The sequence below is a fragment of the Triturus cristatus genome, chromosome 7 (assembly GCF_964204655.1).
Source record: "Triturus cristatus chromosome 7, aTriCri1.1, whole genome shotgun sequence".
NCBI classification, from domain to species: Eukaryota; Metazoa; Chordata; class Amphibia; order Caudata; family Salamandridae; genus Triturus; species Triturus cristatus.
In genome coordinates, this window is record NC_140590.1 from 747,107,580 (window position 1) to 747,128,072 (window position 20,493).

Sequence of the window (20,493 nt, forward strand, 5' to 3'; positions counted from 1 at the left end):
TCTCTTCGCTCACGAGGTCCAGGAGGGATCGACAATGACCAGCAGTTGGATTCAGAGTGTCCCACGACGTCTGCAGCTGATGACGGTGTCGGCAACCGGATTGGAGCCAACAAGCCTTGGCAACTGCAAGTCTTGTGTGAACTGAAGATAGTCGGTGATGCAGACCAGCAAGGTCTGATGGACTTACCCAGCGAGGGTAAGTGAGGGCAGGCCCGGAGCAACCAGGAGAGCCCTTGAAGTTGGTTAGAAAGTCTTCGGGTGAGTCACTAGTCAACGGGCAAGTAACCGCAAAGACGCCTTCACAGGAAAAGTTTCACAGGTGCCCACGGTCACTCGGGACAGGGTAGGCCGCTGATTTTTGGAACAAGACCTGCTAGGGACTTGGACTACAAATGGTCCAAAGCACGAGTTCGTAGAACGGTGTTTAGGGTTTGCACTCGAAATCAGTGCACGGTTCCCTGGTATTGCTGTTCCTCGTCACTCGTGGGGTCCAGATGCCACAGCTTCGCTGGGGACTCAAAATGGCCGTCGAGAGGTCAGGAAATCCGCTTCAGGGGACGCAGGGACTTCGGACTCCGGCGGGAGCGGTGAAGTTTGCAACCGTCGATTGAAGTTACAGGTGCCTGCCAAGAAGGGGAGTAACTCCTTGACTCCAAGGGAGATTCTTCAGTCTTCCAGAGATAGTGGAACGTCGAAGGGCCAGGATTCTTCTTTGTAGAGCGTCGTCCAGGGTAATCTGAATTGCATTGGCAATGCTTGGTATCTTATAGGGAAGATAGGGGAGGGACTAGCTCTATGACCACTCCTCTAGGAGGGTCAGTGTAGTGGGTGGTTACACCCACTTCCCTTTGTCCAGTTTTGCGCCAGAGCAGGGGCAGGTAGCCCCTGAACCGGTATGAGCTGGCATATGCACAGAGGAACGTTTAGTCACACTGGGGTATCTGTTCCTTACAGGTAAGAAAGTTCAGAGACAAGACTCAGTCACTGAAAAGTAGAGAGAAGAAAAGGAAGACAAAGAGAGAAAACAAATCTCTGAAACTGAGGTTCTTCCCCCCTAGGGGATCTCTCCTACTGAAATGTAGTGCCCTCACACACCCTTGCGAGTGTCATGCTTCATTATAGGGCGTTGCTCCTTGTGGGGGTGGCGCTGCAGTCCCCCACGGGCCCCACGAGAGGGCTCTTTATCGGAGATCTTTTTGTAGGAACGCCGCAGTTGTGCATGTGGGTGTGTGGGCCTCAGAAAAAGGGAATGTGGTAGTGGTGTGAGTGGTTATGTCTTAAAATACCCTTCGGAACTGTAAAGGTAGTTTTATTTGTCAGTCCGAGGGTAAGGATAAAAATATAATAACAGAACAGGGCCTAGGGACTCTCTCTATTGATAGATGGCATAGAGGTCGGGGTATTACTCCGCTGTTCCTAGGACCGTGTGTAAAGAAAATGTGCCCTGGTCAACATGTTTCGCGCCTTCAGCGGGTCCCTAGTGGATCCCTTTGCGCTTCTTCAGGACCAAAAAGGTGAGGAAGGTGGTGTAAGGAAGAGAGTTAAACACTCTTAATCCCTAAAGTACTTTAGTCAGGTTTCTTTGCATGCAAATTATGCAGCAGGGGACTCCACGTGGTGTGTCCCAGCCTTGACCAGTGGAGACAAGAGAGAGAAAAAAAGGGGGGGGAGAAAAGGGGACACACACAAAAACAGAGATTGTAAAAACAATGTCATAGTTCACATTGTACCTCAAGTAAAGAGAGATCTATAAAGGTACATCCTGCCGTGTAGTGCAATATTAGTCAAATAACGACCACAGACAGAGGTGAACTTTTCATCCTTAGAACACACGTGAGTACTCGCACCAGTGAACCAGTGCGTATGGTGGCGGAGACTGGTTGTTGCAGAATTGTTTATCACCCAGTAATCGTGGTTGACTGGGCCACGGTGATGGTTGACGTAAGTAAATAAACTGTTTTTTTGTTCAATCATGCAGTGCCGTGCTAAGTTCGGTGAGGGGATTGATGCCTCTCAAAGCATTGGCATGCGACTCAAGTCTAAAATCAATTGAGCGCATAGCATAGATTGAGTACAAAGTAAATAAAAACAAGTAAAATTGAAATTAGATACCCCAGGAGGAAAGAGAAGTGCCCCCTCACACGTTCTTCCGGCAGTGGGGGTGGTTCTCTGTAAAGTTAAAGCACAATGATCGTGTGATTGTGAGATCGAACACATACCTTGCAGAGCCTGGGACGTAGGAGCAGCGGAGTAGTACTTACTTGGGACCACCCGTATCAAGTCTATTAACCAGCCCAGCCGGAACACGAACTGCGGAGTGTTTGTTCCGGGCTTTGTTGCAGTTAAATACAGCGAAGCTTGGCGGGAGATGATACAGGTGGGGGCGTGTCTACACGGTACGTGACGCCGTTGCCTGGGAGATGAAAACGGAAACATAGAAAGTGGTGGCCTTCTTGGATTGGGGTGAAAGAATGATGAGTGTACGTGAAGACGAAATTTCTTCCGTATTGTCAAAAAATGCCTCTACGTATGTGTGTAATATCCGTGCTTATTTCAAGCAAAAAGAGAGTGATAAACAATTCTGCAACAACCAGTCTCCGCCACCATACGCACTGGTTCACTGGTGCGAGTACTCACGTGTGTTCTAAGGATGAAAAGTTCACCTCTCTCTGTGGTCGTCATTTGACTAATATTGCACTACACGACAGGATGTACCTTTATAGATCTCTCTTTACTTGAGGTACAATGTGAACTATGGCATTGTTTTTACAATCTCTGTTTTTGTGTGTGTCCCCTTTTCTTTCCCCCCCCCCCTTTTTTTCTCCCTCTTGTCTCCACAGGTCAAGGCTGGGACACACCACGTGGAGTTCCCTGCTGCATAATTTGCATGCAAAGAAACCTGACTAAAGTACTTTAGGGATTAAGAGTGTTTAACTCTCTTCCTTACACCACCTTCCTCACCTTTTTGGTCCTGAAGAAGCGCAAAGGGATCCACTAGGGACCCGCTGAAGGCGCGAAACATGTTGACCAGTGCACATTTTCTTTACACACGGTCCTAGGAACAGCAGAGTAATACCCCGACCTCTATGCCATCTATCAATAGAGAGAGTCCCTAGGCCCTGTTCTGTTATTATATTTTTATCCTTACCCTTGGACTGACAAATAAAACTACCTTTACAGTTCCGAAGGGTATTTTAAGACATAACCACTCACACCACTACCACATTCCCTTTTTCTGAGGCCCACACACCCACATGCACAACTGCGGCGTTCCTACAAAAAGATCTCCGATAAAGAGCCCTCTCGCGGGGCCTGTGGGGGACTGCAGCGCCACCCCCACGAGGAGCAACGCCCTATGATGAAGCATGACACTCGCAAGGGTGTGTGAGGGCACTACATTTCAGTAGGAGAGATCCCCTAGGGGGGAAGCACCTCAGTTTCAGAGAATTGTTTTCTCTCTTTGTCTTCCTTTTCTTCTCTCTACTTTTCAGTGACTGAGTCTTGTCTCTGAACTTTCTTACCTGTAAGGAACAGATACCACAGTGTGACTAAACGTTCATTTTTGGGAGTATTGGTTCTGGACCTAATTTTTATTCCTAACCCACTCTCAGTCCCTCCTTCTCCATTTTGTTCATGATTATATGCACAGAGGAGCCTACTGCTCCCCCAGTGCAGGACTTCAACGCACTCTAAGAGTACACCCACCCAGCTCCAATACACTAAATCCTGTCTGGGAGGTGGTGACATCTCCCTGTGACAGGATACCTTTTGCTGGGCTTCCTCCACTGCGAGTTTCGGTCAGCAGCAGGAGGGCAGCCCAGTGTCTGTGCTGGTGGCATCCATTTTGTGATGCCAGGGCTCTAGAAGATTTCTACCGTTTAGTACAGAGGGTACATGTCATCCCCTCTAGAAGGGTGGGATCATACTCCCACACCAGTTACTGGTGTGGGGGTATGATTTCAAGTTGTTTGACACCAAACACGACATGTTTTGATGCAGTCATTCCAAAGTTAGCATTTACCGCGAGGTTATAATGCACTTAAGAGTATATGGTTTAACCGCATCCACAAACAGCAGCAGAGAATAGACTCTGCCAGCTGCAGAGGGGTCCTGCTCATGCAGAAGCACCCCCTCACATAGTAAACCAAGCACCCTGCCCTCAGGATTGTTAGGGCCTGCAATAGTGGTGGCTGATAGGTTTATATGTGTGTGTATGGTGAGATATAGGAACCTATACCTCAGTGAGGAGTGCTAACACTACCTCACACAGGCTGCAGTAGCAGGCCTGTGGTGTCAGATTGTGAATGCTTCCCAGGGGTGGCATAATACATGCTGCAGCCCCTGGTAGGCTTGTGAAGTACCAATGCCCTAGGTACCTAAGGTACCATATACTAGGGGCTCATAAGGTACCCCAGTATCCAATCACTAGTGCATCTGATATGCACACCAAGTTGTTTAGAGAGATCAGTGAGACTGGGGCCCTGATTAGCGGGGACCCAGCCAGACTATAGCCAGAAACCAGTGTATACATCAGAAAAAAAGAGGGGGCAACATAAGTGCAGATCCTACTCTCCTACAGTGGCTACAAAATCAACCCATGTCTATATTGTCCCCTTGTGTGTGTTTCTCGGCCTATGTCTGTGTTCTTCAGGAATGAGTCCAAAGAGCCCTATAAGGGCTGCCATTATGTTTGGATAGTATTCTTCCACCTCATCTTTGACTGTAAGCAATCTATTCCTACCAACTACTGCCACTAACTCCCAGATAAGTGTCCCTCAGTGTTGTCTAATGCAGCACACCTAATTTAGCGTTTCGGTAACCTGTTACCAAATCGCAAAATGGGTTTGCGATTCGCTATTTGGAAGGGGCGTGTTTAAGGCGTTCCTTCCAATAGCGGCTCCTAACGGTATGCATTAATGCTTTGTGACCCTGAATGTGGTAGCAAAACATTCGCATATTACCACCTACTTCAAGTAAGTAGTAACCCATCGCAAATGGGAAGGGGTCCCCAAAGGACCTCTTCCACTTTGTGAATGTTAGTTAAATCATTTTTTAAGAGCAGGCAGTGGTCCCATGGACCACTGCCTGCTCCTAAAACATGAAAAGATAATTTTTCATTTTTTAAAAAAAACACATCTCGTCCTCCTTTTAAGGAAAGCAGGCTGCATTTAAAAAAAAAAATGCTTTATTAAAAAGCAATCACAGACATAGTGGTCCGCTGAGCCCAGCAGGCCACCATCCCTGTGATTTTTACGATTCCTACGGGGTCGGAAATTGCGACCTTCCTCATTAATATTCATGAGGTGGGTCATTTGCAATCCCCTCGGAACCGCTAAAAATGTTAAACACTTTTATGCATTCCATTTTGCAATTTCCTAATTGCCTTGGTACATCTGACCCTTAGTTATTTGGATTGAAAAGGATAGTGGAGGGATGGAGGGAAATATGTTTGTATTTACCAGCCCTGACAAGGCGTCAAAGTGCTCTTTCTGCAAGTAGCAGGTTACTCCGGATCCCATAAAGGATTAGTGATGAGGCGTCAAAGCGCTTTTCTGGCGAGTAGCATGCTACTCCGGAACCCATAAATGATTAGTAGTGAATTAGTATAGTGAAAATATGAAAGTAATTTGAGTGGTAGATTTGTTAGTTAGTTATTTGGATTGAGAAGGATAGTGGAGTAACAGAGGAAAATATGTTTGCATTAATATAGCGCTTACTACCCCATACGAGGTGTTGAAGCACTTTTCTGGTGAGTAGCACGCCAAACCAGAACCCATAAATGATTAGTAGTGAATTAGCATAGTAAAAATAGGAAAGTAATTCGAGTGGTGGATATGTTAGTTAGTTATTAGTTATTTGGATTGAGAAGGATAGTGGAGGGACAGGGGAAAATATTTGCATTTATATAGCGCTTACTACCCCTCATGACACGTTAAAACGCTTTTTCTGTGAGTAGAACGCTACTCTGGAAACTGTAATGGATTGGTAGTGAAGTAATATAGTGAAAATATGAAAGTAATTTGAGCAGTGGATATGTTAGTCAGTTATTTGGATTGAGTAGGATAGTGGAGGGATAGAGGGAAAAATGTTGAACATTTATATAGCGCTAATTACCCCTGACTAGGCGTCAAAGTGCTTTTTTGTGGAGTAGTACGCTGCTCCAGAACCCATAAAGGATTAGTAGTGAATTAGTATAGTGAAAATTTTAAAGTAATTTGAGTAGTGGATATGTTAGTTATTTGGATTGAAAAGTATAGTGAAGGGGTAGAGGAAATTTTCTTTGCATTTATATAGCGCTTACTACCCCTGGCGAGGCACCAAAACCCATAAAGGATTAGTGGTAAATTAGTATAGTGAAATATGAAAGTAATTTGAGTGGTGGACATGTTAGTTAGCTATTAGTTATTTGGCTTGAGAAGGATAGTGGGGGGATAGAAGAGGGTAAAAGGATTGCATTTATATAGTGCTTACTACCACTGACGAGGCATCAAGGTGCTTTTTTTGCGAGTAGCACGTTACTTTGGAACCCATAAAGGATTAGTTGTGAATTAGTACAGTGAAATATGAAAATAATTTTAGTGGTGAATATGTTAGGTAGTTATTTGCATTGAGAGGGATAGTGGAGGGATAGAGGGAAAAATGTTTGCATTTATATAGCGCTTACTATCCCTGGCGAGAGGTCGAAGCGATTCTTGTGAGTAGCACGCTACTCCAGAAACCATGCATTCTTGCATTTACGATTGTCGATAAACTAAATCTTTAAAACAAAAGGAAGGTAATTTAACATTACATGTTAGAATAGCTTTCTGGTCGACACATGAATACTGACATGAAACTCGCTCATGAGATGCGGTTTATTGCAAATTAAACATGCTTTTTGTGTGTGTACCAATGACCACCAGGGAAGCAAAATAGATACAAATGTTGTTTCCCAGTCTTACGTCTGCTCTGTGTGTAGTAAACTGCAACGATGAGTGTGAATAACACACATATGAAGCCATGCATTACATTTATTGGCTTTTTGAGATAACTACGTCCGTCCGTGTGGCTTGTAAACCCAGATGGTTTAGTTAGCAGTGACTCAAACATCTCAGTTCAAAGAACACATCTTATTGCTAGTTTTTTTTAACCTCTCATCTCTCTAAATCTATAGAAAAGGAATCGGGGAGATCAGGTAACGAGATACTATAATATTTAAAAGCTAAACTTGGCAGTCCAGTAATAGAGGCAGTGAAAGCAATCATAAACTTTCTTTTGTCACCATATTGACAAGACACTGCAGCCTTCCTGTCTAAGCCAGAACACCTGGCAGTAACCAGACTGTATTCACATATCTGAAAGAGACACGTAAGTGATAGATTCCTACCTTAGAATATCCCCAGGCGTCAGACTGGATCCGGAACGTTTTGTCAGCAGTACCATTGTGCGTCGGTAGGCGTCATCGTGCGGCTCCGTGTACGTCGCTGGCGTCGTAGCCGCCGAGATGACGTCTTTGGAGCTACTTAGACGTGCCCACGCGCGCTGACGTCAGTTCTTTCTTTTTCCGCACCAGCAAGCGCAGATCCGAGAGAGAGCGGTACTCCTAGTTATTACTTTAACTTGATTTTCGAGAACTTGTTTCTCTGGTTTTGTCGAGTACTCAACTCCTGCTGGAGTAGGGATGCCCGGTTTTAAGTCCTGTAGGGCTTGCCGTTGGAACATGTCGGTGGAGGACCCGCATGACATGTGTCTCTTCTGCTTGGGGCACGCCCATGACCCCAAGGCGTGCCCCGATTGTCGGGCCATGGCACCGACAACTTTGCGGGAGCGTTCCCGAAAGTTGTTGGAGGCCCGCAATCGGTTCCGCACCGATCGAGGTCCTGCTCCCGTGGGAGGTCGAGGGACCGGTCGCGGAGCCGACACCATCGCTAGTCGGACTCGGGGACAGGTAAGTCGAGGCGCCATAAAAAGTCGAAGAAGCAACATCGCTCTTTGTCTACCCCTCATCGGTTGCAGGACGCGATGGAGGGGGCAGGTAGTCACTCCCCCACGGCTCCGGTGAAGCCTTCGTCGTTGCCTGCGGCCTACCCACCTTTCCCGGGTCCGCACGCTACGCAGTAACAAATACAGGTATTCCTGTCGGCCATGCGCCGTTTATTTCCCATGTCGGATCCCTTCGGAGCGCCTTCGGGACCCGTAGATCTGTGCGGTGGTTCTGCCCCCGTGCCGCCACCTTTGGCCCCGGCTACGCCGGCATGATACCCTACAGAGTCGCGGGACGGTGCCGGATACGGCAGACCTGGATTGGTCTATTGCCCCCCGATTCCCATTCCAGATGGGGAGTTTATCCCATTTCCCCAGGCACCTTGTCCTTACTGACCTCTTCAACAGCCGGTGGATGAAGGGGAGTACTGGGAGGGGTCTGAGGACCCTCTTGCAGCTCAATGTGAGGATGAGCCGGAGTGGGAGGGTTATATGGAAGGTCCAGGTGATCTGGATTTCTCTCCATTCCCTGGTACACTGTCCCCTTCTTCCGTGGCTACGGAGGAGGTTGGGACTTTTTCTGTGGTGTTGCGTAGGTCGGCTGAGACAGATGGCATATGCGGGCTCTGCAGTGGGACCTGAAGTTCCAGTGGACGCAACATCGGGGAAACCTGTCTGACTACGTCCAGATCTCAGAGGGCACTGCATAGGACTTGTTGTGGTGGCTCACGGACCAGCGTTGGGTCAGCGGCAGATCCCTCTCCCTTCCCTAACCGGAGCACACAGTAGTGACGGACGCATCCCTCCTGGGATGGGGCGGCCACATGGGAGAGGCGGAGATCAGAGGCCTCCGGTCTCCGGCGGAGTCCAAGCTCCATATCAACCTTTTGGAGCTCAGGGCGATCCTACTTGCACTCAAAGCATTCTTTCCCTCTGTCAAGGGGAGAGTAGTGTAGGTGTTCACAGACAACACCACCACCATGTGGTATTGCAACAAGCAGGGCGGGGTGGGGTCATGGACCCTATGTCAGGAGGCTCTATGTCTCTGGGCTTGGCTGGAACGTCAAGGCATTTCCTTGGTGGTTCAACACCTGGCAGGTACCCTGAACTCCAGGGCGGACTAACTCAGCCGCAGGGGCATGTTGGATCACGAATGGCGTCTTCACTCAGAGGTGGCACAAGGTCTCTTTCAGCAGTGGGGAGAACCTTGGTTAGATCTATTCGCCACCGAAGAGAATGCGCATGTCAGCAGTTCTGCACGTTGGAGTTTCCAAGGTAACACTCGCTCGGAGACGCTTTTCGTCGTAAGTGAAGTTGCGGTCTATTGTTCGCCTTTCCACCTATACCACTTCTGCCCAGAGTGCTGAAAAAGATCAGACGCGACCGGGCCCAAGTCATTCTTGTGGCACCGGACTGGGCTCAAAAAGTTTGGTATCCCGAGCTATTCAGTATGAGCGTGTATCCCCCAATCCAACTGCCTCTTCGGGAGGATTTCCTGTCTCAGCAACAGGGGACGATCCTCAACCCGAACCTGTCCAGCCTCCACCTCCTTGCATGGAGATTGAGCGGCGACAGCTGATTCCATTTGACTTGTCTCCTAAAGTCTGTAATGTGATTCTGGCAGCCACGTGTCCCTCCACTAAAACGGTATACGCCTGTCTGTGGAAAAAATTTGCTGCATGGTGCACAGCGAAAGCTGTAGATCCTCTTTCTGCCCCTCTTTCTGAGGTCCCCTTGTTCCTTCTCTCTTTGGCCCAGCAGGGCTCTGTTCTGGGCACTATCAAGGGCTACCTTTCTGCTCTTTCAGCCTTTCTTAGGCTGCCTGATTAGCCCCCTCTTTTCAAGTCCCCAGTTGTCAATAGATTTCTCAAAGGCATTACTCACCTTTTCCCTCCTATTCCTTTTGTGATGCCTCAATGGGACTTGAAACTGGTTCTCACATACTTGATGCGCACTCCCTTTGAGCCTCTTCATAACTGTCCTTTGCGGTTATTGACTTTGAAAACTGTCTTCCTGGTGGCCATCACCTCCGTTCGGCGGATGAGGGAGCTCCAGGCACTTTCCTGTAAACCTCCTTTCCTGGCGATTCATCCGGACAAGGTTGTGCTTCGACCGCGTCCCTCCTTTCTGCCAAAAGTAGTCTCTGCCTTACATCTCTGCCCACTTTCATTCCGCCTCCGCACCCTTCAAGAGAAGAGGAGAGCCTCCACCGTCTGGACCCAAAACGTGCGCTTTCGTTCTATCTCAACCGTACACAACAGTTCCGGGTGGAGGACCAGCTCTTTGGCTACGTGGGCGCCAAGAAAGGCCGGGCTGTGCACAAGCGAACTATCTCCCGATGGGTTGTCTTGTGCATTGAAGCCTGTTACTCTCTGGCTAAAAAGGAACATCCGGTTGGGCTGCGTGCCCATTCTACCAGGGCGACAGCAGCTACTACAACATTGGGACGCAGTGTCCCTCTGCAAGACATCTGTCAGGCAGCCACTTGGGCCTAGTTGCATACTTTCACTAAGCACTATTGCCTTGACAGTCAGGTGTGAGGTGTGGTGTGAGACTGCTTCCTTGGCCGTTTGGTTCTCCGTGACTTTCTGGTGTAATCTCACTTTGCAGACCCATCACCGGGGTTGGTATTGCTTGGGTATGTATTCTAAGGTAAGGAATCTATCACTAACGTGTCTCTTTCAGATGCACAAGTTACTTACTTGTGTAACGATATATCTGTAAGAGACATTAGTTAGTGATAGATTCCTTACCGCCCGCCCATCCTCCCCGTTCTGCGAACTGTTCTCTAGGGTTCATGTCTTCACTTTTAGGGCCCTAGTTCTATTGCACCAGTAGTCGGTCTCTGGCATGGCTCTGCGCTCCTGGCATGGAAAAGTTGTGTACAGAACTGACGTCAGCGCGCATGGGTGCGTCTAAGTAGCTCCGACGACGTCATCTCGGCGGCTACGACGCCAGCGACGTATGCAGAGCCGCACGACGACGCCTACCGACGCTCAGGGGTACTTCTGACGAAAACTTTCCAGATCCAGTCTGACGCCTTGGGATATTCTATGGTAAGGAATCTATCACTAACTAATGTCTCTTACAGATATATCGTTACACAAGTAAGTAACTTGTGCTCCAGTTCCTTGGCTGTTCATACAGAAGGACTGCATGCGTGTCACTGCTTGTTCCCGAGCCAGTACTCCATGGGCATTAACTTGAGAGTAAAGGTGGGAGATACAGCAACTGTTAGCCATTTGCAAGCTACCATTTTTTAATAAAACACAAAAGCCAATCCTAAGCAAAGGAGGAATCAAACCCCACAAAGCACATACAACACATCACCTGACAGGGCAAATGTTGTTTAGGCTCCACTTAAAAAGGGTGTTTGGGCTTTGCCATTTATTAAAATGGCAAAATCAAGCTAGTGGCAGACTGTGAGCCATGTTTTACTTTGCCCCACTCAGGATGGCACAATAAGTGTGGCAGTTCCTGAGGGGACACTCTAACGTACAGGCCCTGGCTACCCCTGCTACTATATACTAGGGGCTTAGCAGTGAGTTAGCTTGGGCCAGTTGGGTAAAAGCTTATCAAACATACGTTTCAGGGTCAGTGAACTGGCACAGAGATCTGGTTGACAGGCCTCATTGCACTCTGAGTCGAAAAACCAGCCGCATCTTTCCGAAACCTTGGGGGTGACCATACAAAAAGGCATTTCCCTACAGAAAGTGGATCAATTTTGTGATGAAATGCAGTTATAGTAAGATATGATGCACTATATAGGATATGATGCACTATATTTCTCTCAAACTGAATAAAAACCAATATACTTGCTCTACCTGCCCTGAACAAAGTCTGAAACCGGTATCTAACTTGAAGATACAGCCCCCATGCAGTCATATGTGGAAAGGGACTTACTTAAAGGTTTCAAACGTCTAGATAGGAGTTTAAGAGGAAGGAGATGAAAAATGAATTGAAAAACCTCGAGTTTTCTGAGCCTAATGATAGGACATGTTTGAAGCATGTGAATCTGTTGAAGATGTCAACGATGAAATTTCTTAATTATAGGCAACTATTTTATTTATTACCTGACTAGTCAGTACATGTTGAAAAGCAATGAAGAGATAGAATAGTGAACCATTATCTGATATTGAGGCAAAAAGGGTTATTGTTTTCTTCATCACAGATGGAATGTTTGTGTCGTACCCTGCAGAACCTGCCAATTTGGTCTGTTTTAGGCTCAGGTTATTCCATAGAGTTAGGATTGCAATCACTGAGTAGAACTCTCACACCACAATCAGTAGATATTCAAGAACAGTAAAGAACATGAACTGTTTCACAAGTATCAGTGTTGGCTTCAAATCCTGATTGTTTTTTTGTGTACAGGTTAATGCAAGCGTCGATGACTGGAAGACTACTAAATGGAAAGATATTAATGTTGAGCAGATGGACATTGACTCTAAAAAGTTTGCTAAAGATGTGCGAAACCTAGATAAAGAGGTTAGAGCCTGGGATACCTTCACAGGACTCGATAATGCAGTTAAAAATATGATCACATCCCTACGAGCCGTGAGCGATCTTCAAAACCCATCCATAAGAGAGCGTCACTGGCAACAACTGATGTTGGCAACTAAGGTAACTTTCTCTTTCAGTGGCACTGTGTCAATACGATGAGACTGAGAACTTCCATGCAGAATAAATGAGTACGAATACTCTGATGTGCTTCGCAAAGTCTGTATGGAGGAAAAAACATTGTTTGAATAGATCGTTCAGAATTTAACACTGGTTGTTGTTTTCATGAAAGTTATACAGTTTTCTTACTATCTACAGGGGCTGGATAATCCAAAAAAGAAATGAATTGAATTTGGGATTATTAGATTTATATAGATATAAACGTGTTTATTCCGATGTTCACGTTCAATACTGCTTGTACTAATTGGCTAAAGCAGTTAGAAGGGTAGAGTTTTATGGTGCTCATCTGCCCTAGTCAGCCAGAACCAGTTACCATCCCAGTTAAAAAACAAAAACCTTCCCATTCGTGCTACAGATGCAGCAATCTCACTCACCAACTGTGACATGAATCTACCTCCTTCTTAACCCAATCAACAATCAAATACCAAACTCTTAACAGCCTCCAAATTAGATTTCTAATCAATGACCATCAGTAAATCTACTAACTAGCTGTGACCCATTCTTCAGATCTGATAGAGACATCTAGCTGCAGATTCCTTATCTTTGAATTTCTCTTGTAGGGGATTTCTATGTATATTCATAAGCACTTGAATAGTCCCTCCCACTTGCGGGGACCCCGGAGCAATTCTTTAGATATATTTTCTTAAGTGGAATTTAATCGCCTTTCTTCAGGAAGGCCTGCAAAGACACTGAAGAGATAGAGAGACAATAATGCAGCCTAAATAAATAGGCTACACTGGCTACAGTTTCATCTAGAAGTGAAAAAAAGGGAGCCAGTATATTCTATTTTGTATCATTTTTCAAGTGTTTTACACAGAAGTTCCCCATCAAAAAACTACTTTTTTCATGATAGAGATAAAAGGAGAGAACAGAATAGCCCCAAATTTAGTATTTAGGAGGCTCCCTCAGACCTGGCACTAAGATTCAATAGACCCAAAGAATAAGACAGAAGATGACTGCTTACAGACCAGGAACTGAGCTGCTGCAGGAAAAACTTGGTAAAAACCCTCTGCACCTGTCACCGGTTCGACCCCTGGGCCTGCCGTCTTCCAGAAACTCTGCAAGGCCTCCAAGAAAGCCCAGAGATCGTTCAACCTTTCCCAAGGTGCCAAGAGCCTACCTTCAAACTAGAGGCTCTAGTCCCAGGTGTCCAACCGCTACCAGAACCACAGTAGAGAGGACCGACCCTTGTGTCAACGCGATTCACTGCTACCGAAGAACCCCATGACCACAGTGGTAGAGGACTGGCTCTTGTGTCGACGCAACTGTACCTGGTCAAAAGAACAACTCGCAGCAGGTCAGCCACTATGACCTTGAGGGATCCTCTCAGCCCCACAACCTAAACTGTGCCCAGTTCTGTGCCCAAGAGCCCGTACTCTCCTGCGAGTGGTCCTGTCAGCCTCCTCCTGTCCCTCATTCACTGTCTGCCCAACCACGACCTCGCTGTGATGGTACGATGACTGCAGAAGTTCTCTATCTGTTCGACAGCAGCCGGCCACCAGCGATGGTACCCGTGTTGGTGATCTGCTGAACCCCGACCTGCTTCATGCTCTGGCTGGTATCGACCACCTTGGCGCAGATACTGAATCCCACACCTCTTGGGTGCCTCCAGTTACCCACTACCGACATTGTCCGTAGTTTTGGCCTGAGACACCTGAAGACTGGACTGGAACTGTAAGTGGTATACGTAGCTGTTGCACTGCCCACTTGTTTTCCTCCACAGGATAATATTGAACTGCTCTGAAATTAGCTCTGTCCAACTTCTGAAACCTGAACAGTAATTTGTAATGAGAATCGTACTTACCATAATGTGAAGACCGGGTCGGACATAAAATATAAACAAAGTATGATTTTTTTTTTTAATTGGTCTGGATCTCCTTCTTGAGTCTTGTGTCCATTATTGATCAGTGTTGTGCAATAAATGTCTTACACCCCTCTGTGTTAGGCCTAAGACTGCTTGTCCACACTACCACAAATAGAACACTGAGTTTTTTATTGAGTCCTGCACACTTTTGGACACAGTATTACTACCCAGTGGCTGTTGTGACTGCGACGCCCCAGAAGCCAGTTGTGGCAGGAACGGGCAGGAAAAGTTTAAACGACCTCGAGCCTATGAAAGAACACTTCACATTCTAGTGTACAGGAGGCTCTTCTACGTCCGGTTCCCTTACCTGACTTCTTCCGGGTCGTCGCACTCTGGGAATTTCAGCGTTCGGTGTCAGTTGGCATTCTGCTGTTCCTCTTGGCTCCCAAAGCCAGTCTCTGTGTCACGTTTTCAGCCACACTCCTAAACTGTTGGAAAATACACAAACAGGAAAAGAATCTTTACTTTGTAACTATGGTAACAACACTTTAAGCACTGACATGTGAAGATATTTGATTATTTTGTGTATACTTATCTGAATGTTGTCCTCCCACTGTTGGAGATCCCATTTCCTGATAGTGCCTATGCATAACCCGTAAATCACAGGGAAAGCATATCAGTGTCTCTTGCATTTAAGGAAGCAATATACAAAGCCTGCATATTTATACATGCCTTTTTGTTTTATATGTAGAGAATCAGCCAAGAAGTTAGTTTTGCAACAGTTGGCCTCTTGGGATTTTGTTGTTTATTTTTGGGGTCATTATATATTTCTTGGTAATTCTGAGATAGGTGGGTGCATCACAGTACTTCTCTTTCTGATGGATACATCTGCCAGTGGATTCCTCACCTTGTGAATATCCCCTGCGCCAGCATTCCACGGAACTTTTCTTCCCCAGCATTCCACGTCGACGTGGGCGACGTCACAATACATCGGCTCCGCACGCGACTCCGTGCGACGTCATCGGAGCCATAAGAAGCCCACGTCGGCGTGATGACGTCAGTTCCCTTTTTTCCGCGCCGTCGACGCGCAACGGTTTTTTCCCAGTGCTCTCTAGATACTTTGTAATCTAGTGGTGTATTCTTGTTAAAATCGGTATGTCTTCGACGAGGAAGTCGGGCTTTAAGCCCTGTAGGGAGTGCGGAGGCCTGATGTCCATGACGGATCCGCATCAGAATTGTTTATGGTGTCTCTCCTCTGATCATGATGTGGATGAGTGCGGGTGCTGTAGGAGCATGAACCCTAAAGCACTGAAGGAGAGGAAGACCAAACTCTTCATGAAGAAGATCGGTGAGGAGAAGAGAGGGAGGAAAAAGGAGAAGTCCAGGCGGGAGTCTTCGACTTCGAGGTCGTCGAAGTCGAAGAAACACCATAAGAAGAGGAAGCATTCTTCTCGGCGTCGGTCCTCGAAGTCTAAGAGGTCGAGGTCGGCTTCGCCTCGTTGACATCAGAGCAAGGTCTTGTCTCCTTCGTCTTCTCCGGATAAGTCTTCGAAGTCTCCCTCTCCGAAGCGGACTCTGGCTCGTTCCCCGACGCCGACGCCGGCGCCGTCCAAGGCTTCGACTCCGGGTCGGGTGGAATCTGATGTGGAGCAGGAGCAGGAAGAGTCTGTCCCGGTGCCTGATGACTCCGCTGTTCCGGTGGAGGATTCGGGGGAGCCGACGCCGGTGGCTCCACAGGAGGATACAGGGGCAGTTCCTTATCCCCAATTCCCGGCTCCAGGTACGGATCCTTCGGGATTTCTGAATGCCATGTATGGCATTTTTCAGAGAGCATCTTTCCCATCCGGAGCACCAGCAGGTCCCGTGGGTCCGATGGCGTTTTCTCTGGGAGTGCCGCAGCAATACGCTCAGGCTCCTTTTCTGCCTTTTATGCCGATGGCGCCTTCTTGGCAGTTTCCGGCGCCGGTTGGGAATCCGGCTCGACCTCGGATGGATGGTCAATCTTCGGAGCCTTCTTTGACGCCGAGGCCGGCTCCATCGACGCCGCATCCGGCACCGTCGACTCCACCTGTAGCGCCTCCGACGCCGATGCCTTTGGCTCCACCGACGCCGCGTACGACGTCGACGACGCCGGCTCCCCGGAATCGATCGAGGCGTGAGGCCCAAAGGGTTTTGGAGGAGGAAAGATTTCGTGCTGAGGTGGAAGAAGGTGAGGTCGACTCTTCTTCGGACGAGTTTGGAGGTATAGAGGTAGCAAGTGGTTTGGATACCACCCCGGAGTGGGAGCATGCTTCTTCAAGGTCTTCTCCACCACAGGAATTGGCGCCCTACCATGTTGTGATCAAGAAGGCCGCGGAGTTGTTAGATCTGCAGCTGCCCTCTGTGGAGTACAAGTCCAATCTGCTCACAGAGGTGTTGCACTCCCCGACGTCGGCTTCGGAGCCTTTGCTACCTTTCAATGAGGCTCTCTTGGAACCAGTGTTGGAGGTGTGGAAGAAGCCTCTGTCAGCTCCAGCAGTTTGCAGGCAGGTGGCAAGGAGATACAGGGTTGCGCCAGGAGACCCGGATTTTTTATCCACGCATCCTTCTCCGGAGAGCCTAGTGGTGCAGGCTTCATGTTCTAAACATGCTTCGGGCGCTTTCCCCCAATCTCCTGCTGATAGGGAGTCGAAGAAAGTTGATCAGGCGGCCAAAAAGTCTTTCTCCTCAGGAAGTATGGCGTTGAAGTCATCAAATGCTACGTGCTTGCTGGGGCGTTATGTTCATGCCCTGATGGACTCTATAAAAACTCTGGCCCCTAAGTTACCTGAGGGGGATAAGTCGTCCTTCATGGAGGTTGTGGCGGACACTCAGGCAGCTGCCAGGCAGGTGATCCAGTCTGGGCTGGATACAGCGGACTCTGTGGCGAGGATTATGGGGTCGTCCATTGCCGCAAGGAGACAAGCTTGGCTCCGTTCCTCAGGGTTTTCTGCAGATGTCCAGGCCACGCTGGTGGATCTGCCCTTTGATGGACAAAAGTTGTTTGGGGAGAAGGCAGATTCTGCTCTTCAACGTTTTAAGGACAGTAGGTTAACGGCGAAGTCCTTGGGTCTGCAGGTTCCTGTGAGAGGTTAAACTTTTCGTAAGGCTAGGGGATTCGGAAGGTCATCCTTTCGCTCCTTTCGACAGCCACAACAACAGCAGCAACAACAGCAGCAAAATCCCCTCTATCGCTCCTATAGAGGGAAGCAAAGGGGTCGGAGAGGTTCTGGTCGTAACCCCTCTTCTTCCTCCTCCTCCTCTGCTCCAAATGAGGCTTCAGGGAAGCAGCCCTAGATCCCCCATCCCGGATCATGTAAGACCTGTGGGGGGTCGGGTGTCCTACTTTCTACGGGGTTGGAAATCTGTTACAACCGACCGTTGGGTTTTGAACCTCGTAGAGACTGGGTACGCCCTTCCCTTTCGGGAGTTTCCTCCCCCTTACCCTCCTTGCCAAGGTTATTGCTCGGAGGATAACCTGCTTCTCCTGCAGAAAGAAGTTCAAGCTTTGTTTCAGAAGGGCGCAATAGAGGTGGTTCCGGAGCAGGAAAGGGGTCAGGGATGCTACTCCCGGTATTTCCTGATCCCCAAGAAGGACGGCAGATTGCGTCCGATTCTGGACCTCAGAATCTTGAATTTTTACCTGAAACAGGAGAAGTTCAAGATGCTGACCCTTGCGCAGGTTCTTCAAGCGTTGCAGCAAGGAGACTGGATGGTGTCGCTCGACTTGCAGGACGCGTACTTCCATGTCCCAATCCTGAAGTCGCACAGGAAGTATCTCCGTTTTACGGTTGGGTCGCAGCATTATCAGTTTGCGGTCCTCCCGTTTGGTCTTACTACTGCACCTCGAGTCTTCACAAAGGTGATGGCAGTGGTGGCTGCTCATCTCAGGAGGTCGGGGATTCCGGTTTTCCCCTACCTGGACGACTGGCTTCTGAAGGCAGAGTCCCCAGAGATGGTGCAGCGTCATCTGCAGGTGACAACTCAGCTGTTATTCGACTTGGGTTTTTCGATCAATGTGCCCAAGTCTCACCTGGTGCCCTCTCAACGCAACCTGTTTATAGGGGCAGTACTGGACACTACTGTGTGTCGAGCATTCCCTCCTCCTCAAAGGATTCTCGACATTCAGGAGATGGTCCCTTTATTCCACAGTGGAGCGGTTGTTCCAGTTCTGAAGGTCCTTCGCCTGCTCGGTCTATTCGCTTCCTGCATTCTGTTGGTCAACCATGCACGCTCGCACATGAGGGCGCTCCAGTGGTGCCTCCGCAAGCAGTGGTATCAGCACAACGGGGATCTCAGGGAGTCGATCAAGATCTCCGGAGAAGCTGCGGCGGATCTGTCTTGGCGGAGCGTGGAGGGCAATCTGTCCCAAGGAAAGCCTTTCCATCTACCTCCATCGGTGGCCACAGTGATAACGGATGCCTCCACCCTAGGGTGGGGGGCTCATCTGGGGGATCTGGAGATCAAGGGTCTTTGGTTTCCAGAGGAGAGGTTGTTTCATATCAACCTTCTGGAATTGCGGGCGATTCGTTTGGCACTCAAGGCCTTTCTCCCTTCCCTTCGCGGTCAGTCAGTTCAAGTCCTGACGGACAACACGACCGCGATGTGGTATATAAACAAACAGGGAGGGGTAGGGTCTCTTTGTCTCTGCAGAGAGGCCCTGCGGCTGTGGTCCTGGGCTCAGGACCATCGGATTTGTCTGATGGCAAATCATCTGGCCGGGGTGCTGAACGTGCGTGCGGACAGTCTCAGTCGGCAGTTCTCCGCCGACCACGAGTGGAGGCTCCATCCGGAGGTGGTTCGTCACGTCTTTCGGACGTGGGGGACTCCTTGGGTGGACCTGTTTGCCACCCGAGAGAACGCGCACTGCCCGTCATTCTGCAGTCTCCAGTATCCGATGCAGGGGGCGTTGGGGGACGCGTTTCAGTTGAGTTGGAGCTCACGACTCCTTTACGCGTTTCCTCCCATACCCTTGATTCCTCGGGTTCTGAGGAAGATTCGCCAAGACCGGGCCCAAGTCATTTTGGTCGCCCCGGACTGGCCAAGAAGGGTGTGGTACACAGATCTTCTCCACCTCTCCTCGTGCCCTCCGCTCCGTCTCCCTCTGAGGGCAGACCTCCTCTCGCAGTCGGAGGGGCAGGTTCTACACCCCCACCTCCAGAGCTTACACCTTCATGCCTGGAGATTGAACGGGGCAACCTGAGTTCCTTCTCTCTCCCACCTGATGTGGTGGACGTTATTTTATCGGCCAGGCGACACTCCACCAAGTCCATATACTCCTACAGGTGGTCTAAGTTTGTAAAGTGGTGTGGAGAGAGGTCCATTGACCCTTTAAAGGCTCATCTTTCTGATGTGCTTCAGTTTGCTCTTTCCTTGGCTCAGCAGGGCTGTGCTGTGGCCACGGTCAAGGGCTACCTCTCGGCCTTATCGGCATTTCTGTGCCTTCCAGATCAACCTTCGTTATTTAAATCTCCGGTTGTTCTGAGGTTCATCAAGGGCCTTACAAACATGTTTCCTCCTACTCCATTTGTAATGCCTCAGTGGGACCTTAATCTTGTCTTAACCTTTTTAATGGGGTCCCCATTTGAGCCTCTTCATAATTGTCCTTTGAGGCTGTTGTCCTTTAAGGTGGTTTTTCTTGTAGCCATAACCTCGGCAAGGAGGGTAAGTGAGCTTCAAGCTCTTAGTTCCAAACCTCCTTTTCTTACCTTACATGCTGAAAGGATGGTTCTCAGGACCAGGGCTGCTTTCCTGCCAAAAGTTGTTACTCCTTTCCATTTGGGGCAGTCTATTACCCTCCCTGTTTTTTATCCACCCCCTCATCCTTCCAAAGAGGAAGAAAGACTCCATCGCCTTGACCCGAAGAGGGCTATGAGTTTTTATTTGGACAGGACCAAGGACTTTCGTGTTGATGACCAGCTTTTTATTGGCTACGTTGGTCGTTCTAAAGGTAAAGCGGTGCACAAGCGCACGCTGTCAAGATGGATAATACTGACCATCAAGATCTGCTACGCCCTGGCTGGTAAGACTCC

At 48.6% G+C, this 20,493-nt stretch overlaps 1 protein-coding gene across 2 annotated transcripts in view; it reads left to right on the forward strand.

Annotated features, from left to right (window-relative positions):
- Positions 1 to 20,493, forward strand: part of DNAH17 (dynein axonemal heavy chain 17) — a 14,992,541-nt gene that overhangs the window by 4,480,835 nt on the left and 10,491,213 nt on the right. For both annotated transcript variants that reach the window (XM_085617470.1, XM_085617471.1), the window contains one exon: positions 12,334 to 12,582. In XM_085617470.1, coding sequence (XP_085473596.1) covers positions 12,334 to 12,582 — 249 coding nt within the window. The remainder of the gene's footprint in view (positions 1 to 12,333; positions 12,583 to 20,493) is intronic.